At 41.2% G+C, this 21,240-nt stretch overlaps 1 protein-coding gene across 1 annotated transcript in view; it reads left to right on the top strand.

Annotated features, from left to right (window-relative positions):
- Positions 1 to 439: 439 nt before the first annotated feature.
- SHCBP1 (SHC binding and spindle associated 1) overlaps positions 440 to 21,240 on the top strand; it is a 41,280-nt gene continuing 20,479 nt past the window's right edge. Inside the window, exons 1-9 of the mRNA XM_007992073.3 lie at positions 440 to 561; positions 3,397 to 3,564; positions 4,026 to 4,141; positions 5,616 to 5,824; positions 12,684 to 12,776; positions 16,544 to 16,777; positions 16,858 to 17,026; positions 17,343 to 17,463; positions 21,014 to 21,145. Coding sequence (XP_007990264.2) covers positions 459 to 561; positions 3,397 to 3,564; positions 4,026 to 4,141; positions 5,616 to 5,824; positions 12,684 to 12,776; positions 16,544 to 16,777; positions 16,858 to 17,026; positions 17,343 to 17,463; positions 21,014 to 21,145 — 1,345 coding nt within the window. The 5' untranslated portion in view covers positions 440 to 458. The remainder of the gene's footprint in view (positions 562 to 3,396; positions 3,565 to 4,025; positions 4,142 to 5,615; positions 5,825 to 12,683; positions 12,777 to 16,543; positions 16,778 to 16,857; positions 17,027 to 17,342; positions 17,464 to 21,013; positions 21,146 to 21,240) is intronic.

Genomic DNA, 21,240 nt, shown 5'->3' with positions numbered 1-21,240 from the left:
GTATTGAAAGACAGAGAGAGACTGGTGTTCGGTGGTGAAAAGTTTTGGGCCCACGTAGACCAGCATCCTTTTCAGTTGAAGTTGTGCTTTTGGGAGGTGAAATAACTTGCCCAAGGCAATACCACTAGGAATAGCCCAGATAAGTTTAAATATTATGTTTTTTGACTCTCAACCCAGTGACTTTTCCACTATATCTCATTTCCAGGCATTGCTCGTTCGTTTTTTCCGAAAATCATTCCAAATTATGTCCCAATTCGACTTTCTTCAACTTCATCCCAGAAAAGCAAAGGCCGGGCACTTGAACAAGAACAGCTGTCAGCCTGGGGCGCCGCCGCGGGGTTGGTGGGGGCTGGAGCGGGGCCGGACTCTAATTGGTCCACGGCCTCGGCCCGACTATCAAATCAGCAGAGCCTGCGTCATCACGTCATTGCCTGGGCGACCGTCCACGGAAATTTGAAATGGCTGACGGATCTCTGACTGGCAGCGGTCTGGAGGCGGCGGCCATGGCGCCGGAGCGCACCGGCTGGGCGGCAGAGCAGGAGCCGGCGTCTCTGGAGAAAGGTGAGCTCTCCATGCCGGGCCAGAGGTGCCGCCTCTGAGCGGAGGCCTGGGGCGTCGGGACCCTCGGAGGGCGCCTGGGTCGCGGGCCTTCCGGACCCGTCTGTCCAGGGCGGCGGGAACGGCGGTGCGCGGCCGGGACCCAGTGACCGGACGTCAAAGTCGGGCGGTACAGGGGGTATGAGGGACTCCCTCTCTTCCCTCTCCCCATCTTCCCCTGTCTTTGCACTCTCTGGCCTCAGCCCGCCCCGAGATTGGAGGGAGCTGGATTGGTCTAGGAATTCCCAATCCAGATGGGTTTTGCGGAAACTGTGCGTTTACCGTTGCTCAAGGGGTCATCTTTTTCATTTGCATCTCAAAGGAGATCACGAACCACACTTCCCTTTTCCGAAGAAGAGGAAAGCTTGAACCCTTGGCCTACATGGCTGTCCTGTCCACGGAGGGTAGTGACGTGTCCAAAGTGAGGAGCGCCAACTTGGGCCAGAGTCCAGAAATAGAGCCGGGGTCTCCTAGTTCTCTGCCCTTTCTTCCTCCTCATAGAGTTTCGTTACTATTTTTTTTTTCTGGTATTTTAAGCTGGTTCACGTTTTTACGTTAACACTTTCCGTTGTATTGTGTAGCAGAGTCCCAACAAAGTGAGAAAACAGAAGTGTGACAATTCCACTGTTAACCCACCTCTCCAAGTGGCAAAAGTCACTTGGCTTCAGTTTCCCCATCTGGAAGACTAAGCCAATGGTTGTACTTGTGGTGAAGATGAAGTGAAATAAAGTTTTTAAAGTGGTTGCAAAAATAAATACTGCATGACATGTCTTATATGGGGAATCTAAAAAAGAGGAAGTTTCAGAAAGAGAGTAGAGTGGTAGTTGCCAGTGGGTGGGGGGAATGGGGAGATGCTGGTCAAAGGGTCCAAAGTTTCAGTTATGCAGCATGAATAGTTCTGGGGATCTGATGTACATACAGCATGGTGACTATAGTTAATAATACTGTATTATTATTACAGTATTAATAGACAATGACGTGATGATGCAGTGACGACGCAAATTTTGTACTTGAAATTTGCTAACAGAGTAGATCATAAGTGTTCACACCACACACACAAAAAAGGTAATTATGCGAGGTGATGGAAATATTAATTCACTTTACTGTGGTAATCATAATGTAAAGGTATATCAAAACATCATGTTACACACTTTATTTTTTCTTTTATTTTTTTGAGGCAGAGTCTCACTCTGTTGCCCAGGCTGGAGTGCAGTGGCACACAATCTCAGCTCACTGCAACCTCCGCCTCTCGGGTTCAAGTGATTCTCCTGCCTCAGCCTCCCAAGTAGCTGGGATTATGGGCCCCCGCCACCACACGTGGCTAATTTTTGTATTTTTAGTAGGGACGGGGTTTCACCATGTTTCACCATGTTGGCCAGGCTGGTCTAGAGCTCCTGACCTCAGGTGATCCGCCCACCTCGGCCTTCCAAAGTGCTGGGATTACAGGCGTGAGCCACCGCGCCTGGCCATCATGTTATACACTTTAAATACATATAACTTCTTTATGTTAATTATACCTCCATAAAGCTATAAAGAATGGTGCTGGAAAAAAAAGAATGGTGCTAAAGTACTACTGTTTCTTTAGTAAACATACATTATATAATAGGCACTGTTGTAAATTATTAACAAATAATTAATCTTCTTAATTGAAGTAGGTGTACTATTTTTGTCTTCCCTTTATAGATGAGAAAGCTGAGGCACAGAGTGATTGTCACATAACCAGTAAGGTACTGACGCCTTCTGAGGCTCATGTGCATCAGTGTTTGTGAGCAGTAGACCCTTCAGTACACTTTGGTCATCTGTGGGTCAAATACTTCTGGTGGCCTGACCAGGGACAAAGAAATGGAAGGAAGGAGGAAAGGGAAGGAGAAAATCAAGGGGGAGGGAGAAAAAAGGTATCTGCTGACAGCTCAGTTACCTTCCCTGAAACCACCTCTGGAAACTACTCTACATTCTAAATGCTACCCTTTTTAGCATTGCTTCTTTAGTAGTTGTTTCATTTATTAAAAACATCTTATTACACAGAATTAGATATGCCACTGGCTGAATCATACCTTATGAAACATTATATACCGCCCAAACCTAATGTGATTTGCATTTTCCAATCTTTTCCTTAGACAGAGTCATTGAAATCAGTGAGGAGGAACCTCATAATCTTACTGAAGTAAACCTTATGGATTATTAAGACTCTCTCATCCCTGTTTATTGAGGGGTGATTGACAGACTGATATTGTAGGAAATAAAGGGAGGGTTTAACCCATCTGAGAGGAAGTCAGCTCTCTTTCTTAAAGGAGCTTTATGGAATTGTTTTGGAAATAACTAACTAAGATACTTGATTATTATAACTTGCTAACTGCAGTATAAATCACAGGCTGTATGCTTTGCTGTAGTCCCAGAGACTCAGGAGGCTGAGGCAGGAGGGTAGCTTGAGCCCAGGAGTCTGAGGTTGTGGTGAGCTATGATTGCATCACTGCACTCCAGCCTACGTGACAGGGTGAGACCATTTCTAAAACAAAAACAAAAACAAACAGCCTTCTGGTTCCCCACAAAACCTCACAGAACAACAACAAAAATCTAACTTTGAAAGATCTTAAATTCTTATTGTTTTGAAGTAGAATTTGCATTTTGAAATCTTTTTAAGTTTGGAAAACTAGTTTCTTCTGACAGTGGTAGAGGTAAGTAGACCATTCATATTCAAATTCTTGTTTGTATTTTGTTTGGGATTTCTATGCAAGGATATGAAAATCGAAGCATTCAATAAGACACTGGAGCTTGCTTATTTTTGCTTTTTTTTTTTAGGTTTGTTCCAAGATGAAGATTCATGCAGTGATTGTAGCTGCCGTGATAAACCAGGTTCTAGTTTACAAAGTTTTATGCCTGAAGGAAAAACCTTTTTCCCAGAAATTTTCCAAACAAATCAACTTTTGTTCTATGAGCGATTCAGAGCCTATCAAGATTACATTTTAGGTAAGTAGGTTTTTTGCTTTTTTTTTTTTTTGAGATGGAGTTTTGCTCTTGTTGCCCAGACTGGAGTGCAATGGTGTGATCTTGGCTCACCGCAACCTCCGCCTCCCTGGTTCAAGCGATTCTGCCTCAGCCTCCCTAGTAGCTGGGATTACAGGCATGAGCCATGACACCCAGATAATTTTGTATTTTTACTAGAGATGGGGTTTCTCCATGTTGGTCTGGCTGGTATCGAACTCCCAACCTCAGGTGATCAACCTGCCTTGGCCTCCCAAAGTGCTGGGATTACAGGCATGAACCACCATGCCCGGCTGATTTTTTCCATCTTTTATCTTTTTAGTTTACAAGTAGATTATTTGTTTCAGTCCCTCAGATTGCCAGTTGTTGTTTCTGAGAAAGTGGATTTATTAACTTCCCTCTGCTTTATGTATTCTCAATTCTTCTTGTGTTTAATTTGTTTGTAGCTGACTGCAAGGCCTCTGAGGTACAGGAATTCACAGCTGAGTTCTTGGAGAAGGTCCTTGAGCCATCTGGATGGCGGGCAGTCTGGCACACTAACGTGTTCAAGGTACTGGTTGAGGTAAGGTTAATTTTGTTTTTAAGACCTTTGTCTGTAGCTATAAGCACTTTACTTCAGACTGTTATAGCCTAAGTGCTTATTTTTAATTAAAGTTTATGAGCTGATTCAAATAGCATGTGTTTCACATCTAATTGCCATGTTGCAGGAAGTGTTCTGCAAATTTTAAAGGCAACTGAGGAGTTGTTACCAGGGAATTAAACTGGTTTAAATTAATTAAAAGAAGGTATTTGAGATCACTTAAAAAATTAGGCATAATTATGAAGTTAATGGTTTCAAAAAAGTTTTTAACTTCTTAATTGTAATTCGTTAAGCAGCTCAAACCTAAGAGACATTTTTATTTATTTATTTTTTTTGAGATGAAGTCTCACTCTGTTGCTTAGGCTGGAGTGCAGTGGCATCATCTTGGCTCACTGCAACCTCCGCTAAGTGGCATTTTTTGCATAGCAAGTTTGTTTATATGTGGTTAATGTCTTGACATTGTGTCCCATTGCAGAATGTAAAAGCAATCTTATTCTTCTGCTGACTAGGCCTTTTACATTACATTTGCATTCTAATTACAGCTTTGAATTTTTCTCAATGTTTGTTAACTGACCACAAAAAGCCCTAGTAACCTAAAATGTCAAACTAGGGTGTGTGAATACAAATTGTCGCTGCAGCTCCCTTAGAAAATGGCATCACATACTGCAGTGATTATGTACGAGGCAGTGGATTGCAGCTATTGCTTGTGAGTTTTAAAATTTTGGATTATGCTAATATTTTTTGGTTGAAGTTCAGGCCTATTCATTTGGTTATGATAGGGCGCCCCCTGCCAGTCCGTTCTCTGAAAACAGTCAAAGTCATTGTTTCAAAACAGAAGCATGCCATTTCTCTGCTTAAAACTCCTAATGCATTGTCTTTACCAAGGGCTTAGTATTGGCTTTATGGCTTCTCATTGTATAGAAAACACGTAAAATCCAAGCTCCTTCAGATGTCCTTCATGTCCTTGTTGTTGCCTCTCTCTCTCTCACCTCATGTCTTGCTGCTCTACTGCACACCACCCCCTTCCTCCATTTCCTCCCTTTGGCTCCAGCAAGGACTGCCTTCCCGCTCCTTCAGCTGCCAAGCCTGTCTCTGGCACAGGCCTTTTGCGCTTTCCCTGCTCTTCAGATGGCCACTTCCTTCTCATCCTCCTCAGCTTGGCTCAGAGCTGATTTCCTTGACCATCTCAGCAGAACCAGATCCCCACCCCTGCTAGTTATTCTCTGTCACCTACTCGTTATCATTGTGTTTATTGATCTCCCTGATTACAGTGTAAGCTCCATGAGGATTACAGTGTAAGCTCCATGAGCCAGCCTGTCTTGTTCATCCTTTATGTTATGGGTAAAGGCTCCCCACCCACATTGCATGCTTTTAAAAAAATCAGGTTGTCGGTAGTCTTATAGGTATATCTTAATTTTGATTTCCATGTGTTAAGTCTCATTATTTTAAATTTCAGGCCACAGATGTGGACTTTGCAGCCTTGAAGGCAGTGGTGAGGCTTGCTGAACCATACCTCTGTGACTCTCAAGTGAGCACTTTTACCATGGAGTGCATGAAGGAGCTCCTCGATCTGAAGGAACATCGGTTGCCCCTGCAGGAGCTCTGGGTGGTGTTTGATGATTCGGGAGTGTTTGACCAGACAGCCCTTGCAATTGAGCATGTCAGGTAGGAAAAGAAGTTGAGAAAAATAGCCTTGTGGCCAGAAACTTCGGATGAAATGAAGTAATTCTGGTCTGTGTTAGACCCAGATTTAAAACTCAACTGTAAACTTGGTCATTGCAATAATTAAAAATATCCAAAGATAGGATACTCTTTTTTAAATTAAAAAAAATTAATGTCTTAAATCATTTTTTTCTATTTTTAATTTTGAGACAGAGTCTTGCTCTGTTGTCTAGGCTGGAGTGCATTGGCGTGATCTTGGCTCACTGCAACCTCCACCTCCTGGGTTCAAGCGATTCTCCTGCCTCAGCCTGAGTAGCTGGGATTACAGGCATCCACCACCACGCCCGGCTAAATTTTGTACTTCTAGTAGAGATGAGGTTTCACTATGTTGGCCAGGTTGGTCTCAAACTCTTGACCTCAGGTGATCCACCTGCCTCTACCTCTCAAAGTGCTGGGATTACAGGCGTGACCCACCATGCACCTGGCCTAAAAACGTTTTAAGTCATTTTATGATAATTTCAAACTAATAGAAAAGCTGACAAAACTAGTATAGTTGACTCTTGAATGATGCGGGGGGTTAGGGGTGCCTATCTCCTCCGACCCCTACACAGTCAAATATCTGAGTATAACATTTGAGTAATATATAATGACCATAATGTAAATAATATTGCTTGGTGTTTTGTAGTATAAAAAGTACTTTCCATTTTCTATACCATTAGTAAGTTAGCCTAGTTTTGCTGAGCTTAACTCGAATGCTCTGCAAAGAAGCAGAATGTTTCAGGCCCTGCTGCCAACATCTTACGGACAGTTTCTGATTGTATGCAAGAACATTTAACCCTAGATGTTCAGTATTGGGCCAAGCAGAGTGAATGTAAAGAACCGGTTTCTGTCCAGAACTCAAATAACTCCCTTCTATTTTTCTCATTAAAAAAAAAAAATCTGTCAATTGAAACATTTGAAGATAAAGAGATAACTGATAAGTTTAGGAAATTAGGAATCAGAGAGCTAATCTCTATGGGCATAGAAGTTGGTAGAAAAATAAGTATCTGGAATGTTATTTGGTAGTATTATTTGCAGAGGAGCCTGGTTAAATGTACACTGCATTTTGAGGGCTGAGATTTGGGTCAGTGCCCAGAGAGGGTCAAATTATGAGGGATTTCATTCGTTCATTGATTCAATAAATATTTGAGTGCCAGGTCCTTAGTCAAGGGTGGAGTATGTCTGGTGCATGAGACATGCCATCATCAGGGAGCCATCAGTCTAAAGGTGGGAGATGAGCCTTGAAGAGATAATCACGCACAGATGTCTGCATGATTGGAAATAGCAGTCAGTGCTGTGAAAAATTACAGAGTGTCCTAAGATTAGGTCAAGTTGCAGTTCTAGGGTTATTTCCTGGAATAATGACATTTGAACTTGGGTTAGCTGGGTGAAAGGGGAGGCAGGGGTCGGGAAGGGAAAAGATTTAGGAGCTCAGTGTGTTGAAGGAGCTGAAAGGCCAGCATGGCTGAAACACAGACAGTGCTGGGAGAGACCTAGGAAACGAGATTAGAGAGGTTGGCAGGGCCCAGACAGTGTGGGGCTTTGTTAGCTGGCTAGTCATTTTTGTCTTTAAGAGCAGTGGGAAGCCACTGAAGGATTTTTATTCTTGGGCAAATATGACTAGTTTTGTGTTTTGTGTTTTTCTTTTTTTGGAAACAGGGTCTTATTCTGTTGCCCAGGCTGTAGTGCAGTGGTGCAGTTATGGTTCAATGCAGGCTCGAACTGCGGGACTCAAGTCATCCTCTTGCCTCAGCCTCTGGATCAGCTGGGATTACAGGCATGTGCCACCACTGCCCAGCTAATTTTTTGACACAATTTTTCCATAGAGATGGGGGCCTTGTTGTGTTGCCCAAGCTGGTCTTGAACTCCTGGGCTCAAACAATCCTCCCACCTCAGTCCCCTAAAGTGCTGCTTTCTGTTTTCAAGGGTTCATTGTGGCTTCTGTGTAGAAAAATGGTGGGAGATGGAATTGGGAGACCAGTTAAGAGGCAAGAGAGAGGACTAGAGTGGGATATGGAGAGGACAGATGGAGGCTTACTGAGAAAGTAGAATGACTGGGACTTGGTCGAGTGAATATCAGAGATGAGAAGATGTGAATGAAGTGAGAGAAGTCAAGGCTGACTTACACATTTCTGGCTTGAAAGAACCAACACTGGGGGAGGTGCAGGTGGGAATGATGTGTAAATGCTTGGCATGGTACTGGTGAGGATGACACTGGAGCCGAGTCATGGAATAGAACTATAAGTTTATCATGTGGAAAAGGCGGAAGGCACTTCTGGCAGCTTGACTAACAAGTTACATGGAGGTTTGAAAGAGCTTGTGAAATTGAGAGTTTACGTACAACGGCTCTGAGGCAGGAGAGGTGCAATAGGGCCAGATTATGAATCTATTTATAGTACCACGTTCAGGACTTCTTTTTGAGGGCTAAAAGGGAGCCAGCAGAGGTTTTTTTAGTTGAGTAGAGGCATGCTTAAGTTCATTACAAAAAAAAAAAAAAAAAAGACTCCACTAGAGGGAAGGGACTAATAGCCCAATCTACAGTAATTAGGAGATGGCTGGTTTCATTTTCAGTGCTTCCTTTTCACAGCAGAACTTCTTGAAAGGGTTATATATAATCACAGTCTATACTTGCTGGCGTCCCAGTAACATTTCTACCCTGACCTCATCTCTGAAATTGTGCACAAAGACTTCTATGTTCTTGTATTCAGTCGACATTTCACTGATCTCATCTTGCCTCTGATCTCATCTTGCTTGACCTCTTGACATTCTAGGTATTTGATCATTCCCATCTTCTTAACACACTCTCTTCTCAGCTTTCGGGACACCACTGTTCAGCTGGTGTCTTACTGGCTTGCTGTCTTAAGTCATCTTGGCCAGCTTTTCCTCTCATGCTCAAACTTTAGAATGTCGGAGTTACCCAGCGATCAGTTCTAAGCCATCTACTGTTTTTTCCCTAATCAACCTTGGAACCACTTTGGAATCACCTGAGAAATTTCTTTATAAAAGTATTCCAACCAATACATGAAGAAAGTGATAGAATATCAGTATTTTGTAACCACTAATGAAATAAAGGTTCTAGACAGTGAACATCAATGACTGCTGCAACCATTAGGGAAAGAGAACTTTATAGAGGGTGGATCAAGCTGACAACCTGTATCTGTTGATCAATCTTAACCTCACAAAAAGACTTGGCCAGGCGTTTTAGTAAAGTCCTCAGTTACTGTTGTTGGTAGGTTCTTAGAAACTGCAATGTTAATGAAACCAATTTTACCATAGGCTGGCTGATATAAACAAAAGTTAAAGTTTCTACAGCATATTTCTGGTCATGAAAACATCATCAAACTTCTAAATAAAGACCCCAAACAATTCTAATCTTAAACATTGAAATAAATATGAGCTATACATACATTAAGAAATATTAATGCAAACAAGATAATTATTGACCCAGTTTCCAATTTTCGGTGAAACAGTGAGTGACAGTGGTCATTGTGGTGTTGAGTAAATGAAGTTATAAATATTTGCAAAGCGGAAATTATAAGGAGCACTTCCTACCATCACCCAGTTCAAAACAATGATAAACATGGTGGGCTCGCTGAACAATTTCATGCCACAGCATTGATTGTTGTGCATTTGTATGATTGTATACTTTATGAATTTTTGTTTGACAGTAATTTGTATTCATTCACTTTCCAACCTGTTTATTCCAGTTCAGAGTTGCAGGTGGCCAAAGCCTATTCCCGTAGCTCAGTGTACAAGGCAGGAACCAGCCGTGGACAGGAGCCCATTTCATCACAGAGTGCACTGACACACACTCACACTCAGACTGGGACAAGGCAGACACAGAATTCACCTCATGCATGCATCTTTGGGATGTGGGAGGAAATCAGAGTACCTGGAGAAAACCCATGCAGACATGGGAAAAATGTACACACTCCACACAGACAGTGGCTTTTTGAATGAGGCTCTGCTCTTCCTGCTTCTTGACTGAAGTACGTTACACCTCCCTTGAAGTATTCTTGCAAAAAATCCTTCCTGAAGCCCCGCAGGTCTGTAGATCTTACTAGAAATAACGTGAAGTACATGTTAAATGACCCATGGGGACTGGGTGCACCTGTAATCGTAGCACTCTGGGAGGCCAAGGCAGGCGGATCATTTTAGCCCAGGAGTTTGAGACCAGCCTAGGCAACATGGCAAAACCCCATCTCTACTAAAAATACAAAAATTAGCAGGGCATGGTAGTGCGTGCCTGTAATCCCAGCTACTCGGGAGGCTGAGGCAGGATAATTGCTTGAACCCAGGAGGCGGCGGCTGCAGTGAGCCAAGGTCGTGCTACTGCACTCCAGCCTGGGCAACAGAGCAACACACTGTCTCAAAAAAAAAAAAAAAAAAAAAAGAAAAATGACCCCATGGGGATGTAATCACCAAAATTTAGAGTGTGGGAAATTAGTCAATAAATTGCAAGGGAAAAAAGAGGGAGAGGTAATGCATAGGCTAACAGTGATTTAAGAGACGTGTCTGTCAAGGGCAGCAGTGGATCCTCATTTGGTGCCTGATTGGAACAAGTCAACTGTGAAACAGCAGCAGAAGACAATTAGGGGGATTTGAACACTGGATATTTGGTAATATCAAGGAATTAAAACTTTTGGTATAAATATTTATTTTAGAGATACATACTAAAAATTTGTGAATGATTTGATGTGTCTGAGATTGTTTCAAAATAATCCAGTATATTTGGGAAACTGAAGTGGGTGAGTTGCCTGAGGTCAGTTTGAGACCAGCCTGGCCAACATAGTAAAACCCCATCTCTACTAAAATTACAAAAAATTAGCGGGGCGTGGTGGTAGGCGCCTGTAATCTGAGCTACTAGGGAGGCTGAATCACTTGAACCCAGGAACTGGAGGTTGCAGTGAGATGAGATTGTGCCCTTGCACTCCAGCCTGGGCAACAAGAGCAAAACTCCATCTGAACAACAACAAAAAAATCCAGTATCAAGATGGTGGGGGAGGAGAGCAGAGGGTGCCGGGGTGAAGCAGAGATGAAATAAGATTGTGAGTTGGTAATTGTTGAAGCTGCCTGATGATACATGGTATTCATGATACTATTTCTCTGTTGTTGTATATGTTTAGGATTTTCCATAATAAATTTGTTAAATCACTTGGAGCGCTTTAAAAAAATATGGATACAGCTGGGCACTGTGGGTCATGCCTGTAATCCCAGCACTTTGGGAGGCTGAGGCGGGGGGATCACCTGAGGTCAGGAGTTCGAGACCAGCCTCGCCAACATGGCAAAATGCTGTCTCTACTAAAAGTACAAAAATTAGCCGGGCATGGTGGCGGATGCCTGTAATCCCAGCTACTCAGGAGGCTGAGGCGGGAGAATTGCTTGAACCCGGGAGGGTTGCAGTGAGCCAAAATGGAGCCACCGCACTCCAGCCTGGACCACAAGAGCAAGACTTAGTCTCAAAAAAAAAGAAAAGAAGAGTATGGATGCTGGTTCCCCTGCACCTTCCCCACCCCCTCCAGATTCTGATTGATTGGCCTGGGAGAGTGAACTAGTTGTTTTTGTTTTTAAATTTATTTATTTATTTTGAGAAAGAATCTCACTCTGTCGCCCAGGCTGGAGTGCAGTGGTGCAATCTGAGTTCACTGCAGCCTCAGCCTCCCAGTTCAAGTGATTCTTGTGCCTCAGCTTCTTGAGTAGCTGGAATTACAGGGGAATCAATTTTTAAAAGTGTCCCAGGGGACTCCAGTGTACAATGAGGGTTGAGAACCACTGCCTTATGATTATGTCCTTACGTGATCTTATACATTGCTTTAACACCGTCAATGTGTTGACAGCTACCAGGTTTATGTCTCCAGCCCAGACCTTTCCCTGGAGTTTTGGGCTGTATATTCCTCTGTTATTTTCAACCCCAAACCTGTTTCTCTCTCAGTATTTTTTGTCTCAGCAAATGGCACTACCATCCATCCAGGTACTGGTGGTCAATAAATAATTCTTCCAATAAAAAGAAAGTCCTGGCCAGGCGCAGTGGCTCACGCCTGTAATCCCAGCACTTTGGGAGTCCGAGGTGGGTGAATCACGAGGTCAGGAGTTTGAGACCAGCCTGGCCCATATGGTGAAACCCCATCTCTACTAAAAATACAAAAAATTAGCTGGGCGTGTTGGTGGGTGCCATCTCAGCTATTCAGGAGGCTGAGGCAGGAGAATCACTTAAACCCAGGAGGTGGAGGTTGCAGTGAGCCAAGATGACACCATTGCACTCCAGCCCCGGAGATAGAGTGAGACTCTGTCTCAAAAAAAAAAGTCCTAACAAAACCAATGTGGAGAACCTTCTCTTCTTTAACTGATCCAAAAAAGGTCTCTATGTTATGTGACTCATGACTATCAACCATAGCAAATATGCAGCATTCTCCTATGAGAATTGTTTTGATTTACTGTTTAGCTCTCACCCCTCCAAAATCTGTTTTTTTTTTTTTTTTTGAGACGGAGTCTTGCTCTCTCGCCCAGGCTGGAGTGCAGTGGCCGGATCTCAGCTCACTGCAAGCTTCGCCTCCCGGGTTCACGCCATTCTCCTGCCTCAGCCTCCCGAGTAGCTGGGACTACAGGCGCCCGCCACATCGCCAGGCTAGTTTTTTGTATTTTTTAGTAGAGACGGGGTTTCACCGTGTTAGCCAGGATGGTCTCGATCTCCTGACCTCGTGATCCACCCGTCTCGGCCTCCCAAAGTGCTGGGATTACAGGCGCGAGCCACCTCGCCCGGCCTCCAAGATCTTAATGTTTTGAGCCAGTGATAGAATTTGAATGATACTAAGTTCCATTTCAGATTTTTCTACCAAAACATTTGGAGGAGTTGGGATGAAGAAGAGGAGGATGAATATGATTATTTTGTCAGATGTGTTGAACCTCGATTAAGATTGTAAGTATTTATTGCTGACCTTGTTGTACATATTGGAAAAATAGTTACCCATGGTTTAATTTTGCCTGTGTGAGATTCTCTCTCTCTCTCTCTCTGTCTATTTTCTTTCCAGGAGCTCATAGACAGAAATAAACTGATGTACAAATTGTACTACCCCTTGACAAGTCATTAAGTGAAACTTGTACAAGTGCAGAGAAACCTACTTTCAGTGTTTATAAATTGAGTCAAAAAGCAGGAAGTTCAAGAACATCTAAATTAGTAGCTCACTGTTTTGTTAATTTGAATAAAATTCAATTGAACTAGTGGGTTAAGAAGCCGTTTGTTAAATTTGATTGTTTGAAAAACAGTGACATTATTTGAATTATATAAGACTTTTTGGCTTTAATTTTGTAAATAATACTTTAAAGGTATATGGCTTTACTCTAAGTTTCTGTAGTGAAACACAGCAGGCTGAACTAACAGATCTACCTTAAGATATTTTGTCAGCCTCCTGCCTTAAATCTTAATGACCTTATTAAATGTGGCATTTATCTTCCCACTAGATGGTGCTTTAAGACCAGTAATTTTTTCTTGTATTCAATAGCAGTAACTTCATAGGCAGTGCTGCAATAAGAATGAAATTATAACTTGCACTCCAAAAAAATAATTGTAGAAGGTAATTTTTTTCCCTGGGTAAAAGGTGATTTTTTTTTCCCCTGTATGAAAGACAAGATGAGAAGATAAGGCAGTAGGCCTTTACATTTTTGTGGAGCTCAAGTTGATTTAGTGAATTTCTCTTGGCTTAAATAGTAAATAATAATAAAATGAAAAATGTGTGAGGCCTGGCATGGTGACTATAATCCCAGTAATTTGGGAGACTGAAAGAGGAAGACAACTTTTTTGAGACAAGCTCTCACTCTGTTGCCCAGGCTGGAGTGCAGCGGTATGATCTCCCTCACTGCAGCCTCAACCTCCTGGGCTCAAGTGTCCTCCCACCTCAGCCTCCTGACTAGCTGTAAATACAGGTGCATGCCACCACACTGAGCTAATTTTTGTATTTTTAGTAGAGATGGAGTTTCACCATGTTGGCAGGCTGGTCTCGAACTCCTGACCTCAAGTGATTTGCCTGCCTCTGCCTCCCAAAATGCTGAGATTACAGGCCTGTGCCATCGTGCCCAGCCTGGGAAGACTTCTTGACCCTAGGAGTTTGAGACCGGCCTGGGCAACATAGTGAGACCCCACCTTTACAAACCTCAAAAAAAAAATTAGCTGGGTATGGTAGGGCACGCCTATAGTCCCAGCTGCTGGGGAGGCTGAGGCAGGAAGATCGCTTGAGTCCAGGAGTTTGAAGCTGCAAATGAGCTGTGATTGAACCACTGCACTCCAGCCTAGGTGACAGGGCAAGACCTTGTCTCAAAAAAAAAAAAAAAAAAAAAAAAGAGTTTGAAAGTCTGATGAATAGTTCTACCTGGCTAGAATTATGTATGTCTGATTTTAGCTCTTCATAAATGGGCTATGATTTCTATTTAGGCTTTCCAGTTTTTCCATTGTGCATTTCCTATTTTTCCATAGCATATTCAATAAAATCCCAAAATTTCAATAAGCTTGAGTATTTTCTAGGTTTGATACCCTTGCTCTTGAAAAGAAATGATTGATTTTGATTGATGTGAAATATAAGGGAACATAACGTATATTGGACAAATTCAATCTTTACTTGGAAAAAAGTTGTATTCTGATTTGATAGCCTTGCATGTGCTAACGACAAGCAATGACTTACATGCATAGCTTGTACATCACTGGCAGATGGGAAGGCATAAGGGAGGAATTGTGTGTGGTTATGCAGAAGACATGGTGGTACTCGATGGAGAGACCGGAATGTTATCAAATGTGGGCAGACTTAAAAAAGGTCTCTGGGCTAAGATAGGAGTGGGGCTATCAATAGGCAAAATCAAACCAGACTGTCTGGATTTTGTACTGTTCAGTAAATTTTTCCTTTCTACTTCAAAACACACTGCTTATACGTGACTAAAGGAGGTCTGAAAAAAACCAACACTGCTTCAGAACTTCGGGGTCTGAGACACAAATGTTAGTTCATTGCTTCTAGACTATGAAGTATCAATATAATGAAAAGAAATAAGCTAATGGGCATGGATACTGGAAATGCTAAGAAACTTATTTTAAAATTTGAGTCTTAATCTTCACAACTTAGTAGAACATGATTTCATCCTCAATTTCGTTTTTTTATTTTTAAAATTAAAAAATTTTTTTGTTTTTCCCTTTTTTTTTTCACAGCTGTTCATTCAGTTTCTTTTGGATTAACCAAAGTAGACAAAATCCTTGCTTTTCAAGCTTCACCTAATTCACTTACTTGAAAAGCGGGAAAAGTTTCTTTTTTATTCATTTAAAATGTTTAAGTGTTCATAGTATGATCTAAATTTGTTTAAGATATGGTTCTATCTTGCTTTTGTTTTTCCCTATCTTATTTAGAGTGTGACTAAATTAAAAAAAAAATCATTTAAGGCAATTGTGCTCACTCTTGGCTACACATTAGCATCCCCAGGGAACTTAAACAAATACCCCTCTATGTCCAGAGACTCATTTAATTGGTCTGGATGGGGCCCTGATCATCTGTTTGTTTGTTTGTTTGTTTGTTTTTTGAGACAGGGTCTTGCTCTGTCGCCCAGGCTGGAGTACGGAGTACAGTAGCATAATTAGATCTCACAGCAGCCTTGGCCCCTGGGGCTCAAGCCATCCTCCCACCTCAACCTCCCAAGTAGCAGAGACTACAAATGCATGCCACCACGCCAGGCTCATTTTTGTATTTTTGTAGTGACAGGGTTTTGCCATGTTGCCCAGGCTGGCCTCAAACTCCTGGGCTCAAGTGATCTGTCTGCGTTGGCCTCCCAAAGTGCTGGGATTACAGGTGTGAGCCACTGTGCCCGGCCTCTTTTACTTTATTTTTAAACCCATTAATTTTATATCGTTAACTTGATTGTGCATTTACAAATTATTTTATTGCATCTAGAAATACTCTGTGTTCTGTTTTTATATTTGAGAAAGTTTATAAATTAAGTGCCAGTATGGTTGTCCAGTACAAGGTTATTTTGTTTCAGTCACTCTCTAGTTTAGTAATGGCACCTTTTTCTCCCCCTCAGAATCTCAAGGGCTTATTTTTAAAAATTCTTTAATAATCTTCCCTAGGGAATATTCAGCATAATTTTGTGCCATAGTGCTTTAAATGGAAGGAGAGACTGGATTATTTGAGTAATTTCTACTTTTTGATCCTATAAATATGGTAACCTTTAATAAATTTTTAAAGTCATATTCAGATCCATGAAAAATATAGTAATCTTAAACATTGTTGTGAAACAATTTGAGATACTGCTCTCCCTACTCCCACTCCCAAATTACCCCCTGCCACCTTCTTATTAAACTTTTGAATCTAATATATGAGAAGAAAATAATTTCTTATTAAATAATAATTACAAATTGTGCAACATGAACTTTCAGTGTTTCTAAGGCACAAATACTTGGATCCAAGAAAAAAAAGTAAACAACTCCTCAAGAGAAGAAAAATTAGTGACCTTAAGGAAGTGGTGCTTTAAACTTCCAACAACTTCCACTTATTATTATTATTAGAGTGCTATTCAGAATGACTTAACATGCACCTGAGTTATATACTATAAAACACTTTTCTTACTGGGTCTTAGAGTGCTAAGTGGGCTGTTTTAATGATGGGAAAATGTGCCTGAAAGGCAGCGGATTTCAATTTGCTTTTAAACTTTCAGGCATTATGACATTCTTGAAGACCGAGTTCCATCAGGACTTATTGTTGACTACCGCAATCTGTTGTCTCAATGTGAGGAGAGTTACAGGAAATTTTTAAATCTGAGAAGCAGTTTGTCAAATTGTAACTCTGATTCTGAGCAGGAAAATATCTCCATGGTGGAAGGGTTAAAATTGTATTCGGAGATGGAACAGTTGAAACAAAAGCTGAAACTCATTGAGAATCCTTTGTTGAGGTATGTGTGTCTTTGTAATTCTTAGTTGGCATCTTTTCTTACTCGCTGTCTTATTGATAGGCCTGTTTTGTTTCTTTAAGGTATGTGTTCGGTTATCAGAAGAATTCTAATATCCAAGCAAAGGGTGTTCGTCCCAGCGGTCAGAAGATCACTCACGTGGTCTCCTCCACCATGGTGGCTGGTCTCCTGCGGTCCCTGCTCACAGACAGGCTTTGTCAGGAACCCAGTGAGGAAGAAAGAGAAATTCAGGTAAACGGAGTGTTTCTCGATTCAGGTGGCTTTTTTTCCTTCTGATTCACCACAGGTTTTCACAAATCCCACAAAGTATTTACAGGAGCTTTCCCGAGACGGTTTTCTGTGCAATGGGAAGTAGTCAGAGCCCTGCCTTTAGTCCTCAGTAGTCACTTACCAGGCATGTGTTAGGTCAGTGCGTTATCAAAGGAGATGCTTAAATATGCAGTTTTTGGCTTCCATTTTCAAAGTAAGACATGAAAGTACCTAGAGTAACACTCAAATTACTTTTTTTGGAGTATATATTTACAAATGTGTTCTTACTGTTTTCTAGTTTCATAGTGATCCACTGTCTGCTATAAATGCCTGCTTCGAAGGTGACACTGTTATTGTTTGTCCTGGCCATTATGTGGTACATGGCACTTTCTCCATTGCTGACTCCATTGAGTTGGAAGGTGAGTATGGAAGACACACAGCTAAACTCTCACACCTGATATGTTTAAGTAAACAATAAATCACCGATCTTGTTGAAACTTCAAGAATGTGATTTGAACCCGTTTGATTTCTAGTGAGCTGCCTTGAAGCATTAAGGACATGGAAAGCTTAAAAGAGGTTGACCCAGTGTTTCAGCAACTTGAGTTGTAGTTCTTTGTAGCAGTGTATATGTTGGGGAGATGTTCACAGGCTTATATAGAAAAAAGACCATTAGGAAGAAACATACTTTCCAGATTGTAGGTGGTTTATGGAAAGGAAATCTAATTTCTAGAATTAAAAAAAGATTCCTAGCAATATTTTAAAAAATTTTAATATTTTAAAAATTTGTTGCTTGCTTTTATCTCATAGATGTTGCAGATATGTTAGTGCATGGCTTTTTGTTTGTTGTTTTACACTTAGCTTATTTTCGTGAGAGGTATAATGAAGGGCATTTAACTTGAAATTGGTACCAGTTATCTTAGTTCTCTAAATGCTTGCTGAATGTCACAAATACTACACTTTGTGTCTTGACCAAAGTATACTTTAGAAAAGATTAATGTTGAAAGATTCTATTAAAAATAACTTTTTGGGCCGGGTGCGGTGGCTCATGCCTGAAATCCCAGCACTTTGGGAGACCGAGGTGGGTAGATCACTTGAGGCCAGGAGTTTGAGACCAGTCTGGCTAACATGGTGAAACCCTGTTGGTACTAAAAATACAAAAATTAGCTGGGCATATTGTTGCACCCTGTAATCCCAGCTACTCGGGAGGCCGAAGCAGAAGAATGGTTTGAACCTGGGAGGTGGAGGTTGCAATGAGCCAAGATCATACCACTATGCTTCAGCCTGGGTTTCAGAGCAAGACTCTGTCTAAAAAAAAAAATAACTTTTTGACAGTTATAATCTTATTGTTCATTTAGAGTGATTTCTGAATTTAGGTTACTTTACAATTGTTCATCTTGGTCCTGTATATATTCATAACGTGTCAAATTTAGTTACACCTGTTCAACTATTTACCAAAATAGCTTCAAGTTAGCAGTGAAGCTTGTAATGCAAAAAATCATATATCATTTTGGGACTTGTGCAGCTGTTCAGAAACTGCTTAAGCTATACTTTTTATCTTGTCAAAACTTCTAAAGAACTGAGGCTGGAAGTTTAGTTTTCTCCTGTTCCTAGTACTTCATCTCACTTCCTTTTTTGTTTCATGTGTATAATTTTTGTTCTTTTCTACTTTCCAATTTTTGATGTATAATAGATGTGTATATATAAATAACACATCGGCAAGATAAATCACTGTGATAAAAACACTTTATTTTTTGGCGTAGTGGAAATAACACTGATATTATAGTTTGTATGGTAGATAAGAGTTCTTCCTAGATTGGTGAGGAAGTTTTAATGTAATTCCCAGAGTGTCATAAATAGACATAGAATTCTGATAGTTAAGTATAAAAATGGCTGTATATTGACTAACAGTATGGGTCTGAGAATTGGGGAATCAGATGATATCTCTAGTGTGCATATATGGAGTGTTCATGAGTTAGATTCAAGCTCATCTGATAGTGATCTATAGCTAACCCGTATAACAAGAGATACATATTGAGTACCTACTGTGTGCAGGGTGTCAATAGTACTTACAATAGGGTTTTTCTTTCTTGTTTCAAAAATCCATTCTTTAGGTGATGGTTTTATGTTTTAAATGGAAAGAAATACATAATTATATAAAAATTTGTGTAAGAATCTTTTCTCAGTATGCAATTCTTTTTGTACTTTTAATTTTTCTGATGTTAAAAAGCAATGGTTATTGTAGAAAATATGCAGTCAGATACATACAACAATCAGAAACAAAATCACTCATAATTCAGGCATCCAGAGTCCACCCCTGGTAGCATTCCAGTGTGTGGAGTCCCCTTGCATTCTCTAGGGACCCCAAAGCCTTTGTCCTCTTCCAGTGTAGATACATTGAGTGGCTTTGCTTGTTAAAAACAGTTACTGCTTTCATTTACTCAAAGACTCATCTTTAGACAATGAGAGTTATTTCTTACAGCTTTGTCTATGTGGTTCTGTTTTATAATGGAAGTCAAGCAAATTCCTTAGTTTTCTGATACTCCAGTTTTTTGTAAGCCCACTCAGGTGTTTGGCTTGCATTAATGGTTCAAGTAAGATTTATACAGATCTGATTTTTTTTTGTTTTTTGTTTTTTTGAGATGGAGTCTTGCTCTGTTGCCCAGGCTGGAGTGGAGTGGTGTGATCTCAGCTCACTGCAGCCTCTGCCTCCTGGGTTCAAGTGATTCTGGCTCAGCCTCCTCAGTTGCTGGGATTACTGGTGCCCGCCACCATGTCTGGTTAATTTTTGTAGTTTTAGTAGAGATAAGGTTTCTCCATGTTGGCCAGGCTGGTCTCGAACTCCTTACCTCAAGTGATCCACCTGCCTCGGCCTCCCAAAGTGCTGGAATTATAGACATGAGCCACTGCGCCTGACCGAGATCTGATGCTCTTTTTTTGAGACAGAGTTTTACTCTGTCACCCAGGCTAGAGTGCAGTGGCACGATCTTGGCTCACTGCAACCTCCACCTCTCAGGTTCAAGCAGTTCTCCCACCTTAGCCCCCTGAGAAGCTGGGATTACAGGTACATGCCACACTCGGCTAATTTTTGTATTTTTTGTACAGGCAGGATTTCTCCATGTTGGCCAGGCTGCTTGAACTCCTGACTTTAAGTGATCCACCTGTCTCAGCCTCCCAAAGTGCTAGGATTACAGGCGTGCGCCACTGCACCCGGCCTTGATCTGATGCTTTTTATTTGTTAATGAGGTAGACTTTTTTTTTTTTTCTAGTAACTCGTCAGTTTGTCAGATTTTAAGCCAACTGTTTAAGAGAATATTGAACTTAGATCATCTTGAGAACTGCTTAGGTTTCAAATGTAATTTATATTAGAATCATAGAATGTTAGAGTTAGAAACAAACTTCTAAGGGTGAGTGCTTTAAAGTTCTTTGACTCAGCTGTAAGTCCTTATTATTATTATTTTTTGAGATAGGGTCTCATTCTGTCACCCAGAATGAAGGCTGGAGTGCAAAGGCATGATCATAGCTTACTGCAGCCTTAAAATTCTGGGATCAAGTGACCCTCCCACCTTAGCCTCCTTGAGTAGTGAGTAATTGGTGCCATGCCACCACGCCTAATTTTTTTTTATCTGTGTAGAGATAGAGTCTCACTATGTTGCCTAGGCTGGTCTTGAACATTATTTATTTTTTGTAGCACTTTTGTAAGTGAATTTAGTGCTGAGCTGATGTGGGATAGTTGATAGGGTAGTCTTCCTGATACGGGAACTAGTCAGAGAGTTGTTATTGTTAAAAATTGGATACCCTGGTTTAAATTAAAGAGGATATGTGGGTAGATAGATTTTATTTAAATGCAACATGGTTGACTGGTCTTGTTATCACCTGCAGTCATTTGAACTAGAGAAACCTGTTCTAGAGTGTTCATGTTTAGATGTTTTTCCTTACCCATCTTGAGTGTTCTTGCTCTCTCTTCCTTAGGATATGGCCTACCAGATGACATAGTGATAGAAAAGAGGGGCAAAGGCGACACTTTTGTGGACTGCACCGGTGCTGATATTAAAATTTCAGGCATAAAATTTGTTCAGCACGATGCTGTAGAGGGAATCTTAAGTAAGTATCTGAATGTTTGGTGTATCGTTTGTTCTAAGATTTGAAGGAAAACTGTACTTTCTGTGGAAGATAGAATTTAATGAAATGCCACTCTT

This window comes from Chlorocebus sabaeus, chromosome 5, assembly GCF_047675955.1.
Source record: "Chlorocebus sabaeus isolate Y175 chromosome 5, mChlSab1.0.hap1, whole genome shotgun sequence".
Lineage (NCBI taxonomy): Eukaryota > Metazoa > Chordata > Mammalia > Primates > Cercopithecidae > Chlorocebus > Chlorocebus sabaeus.
This window is presented reverse-complemented; position numbering and strand designations above follow the sequence as displayed.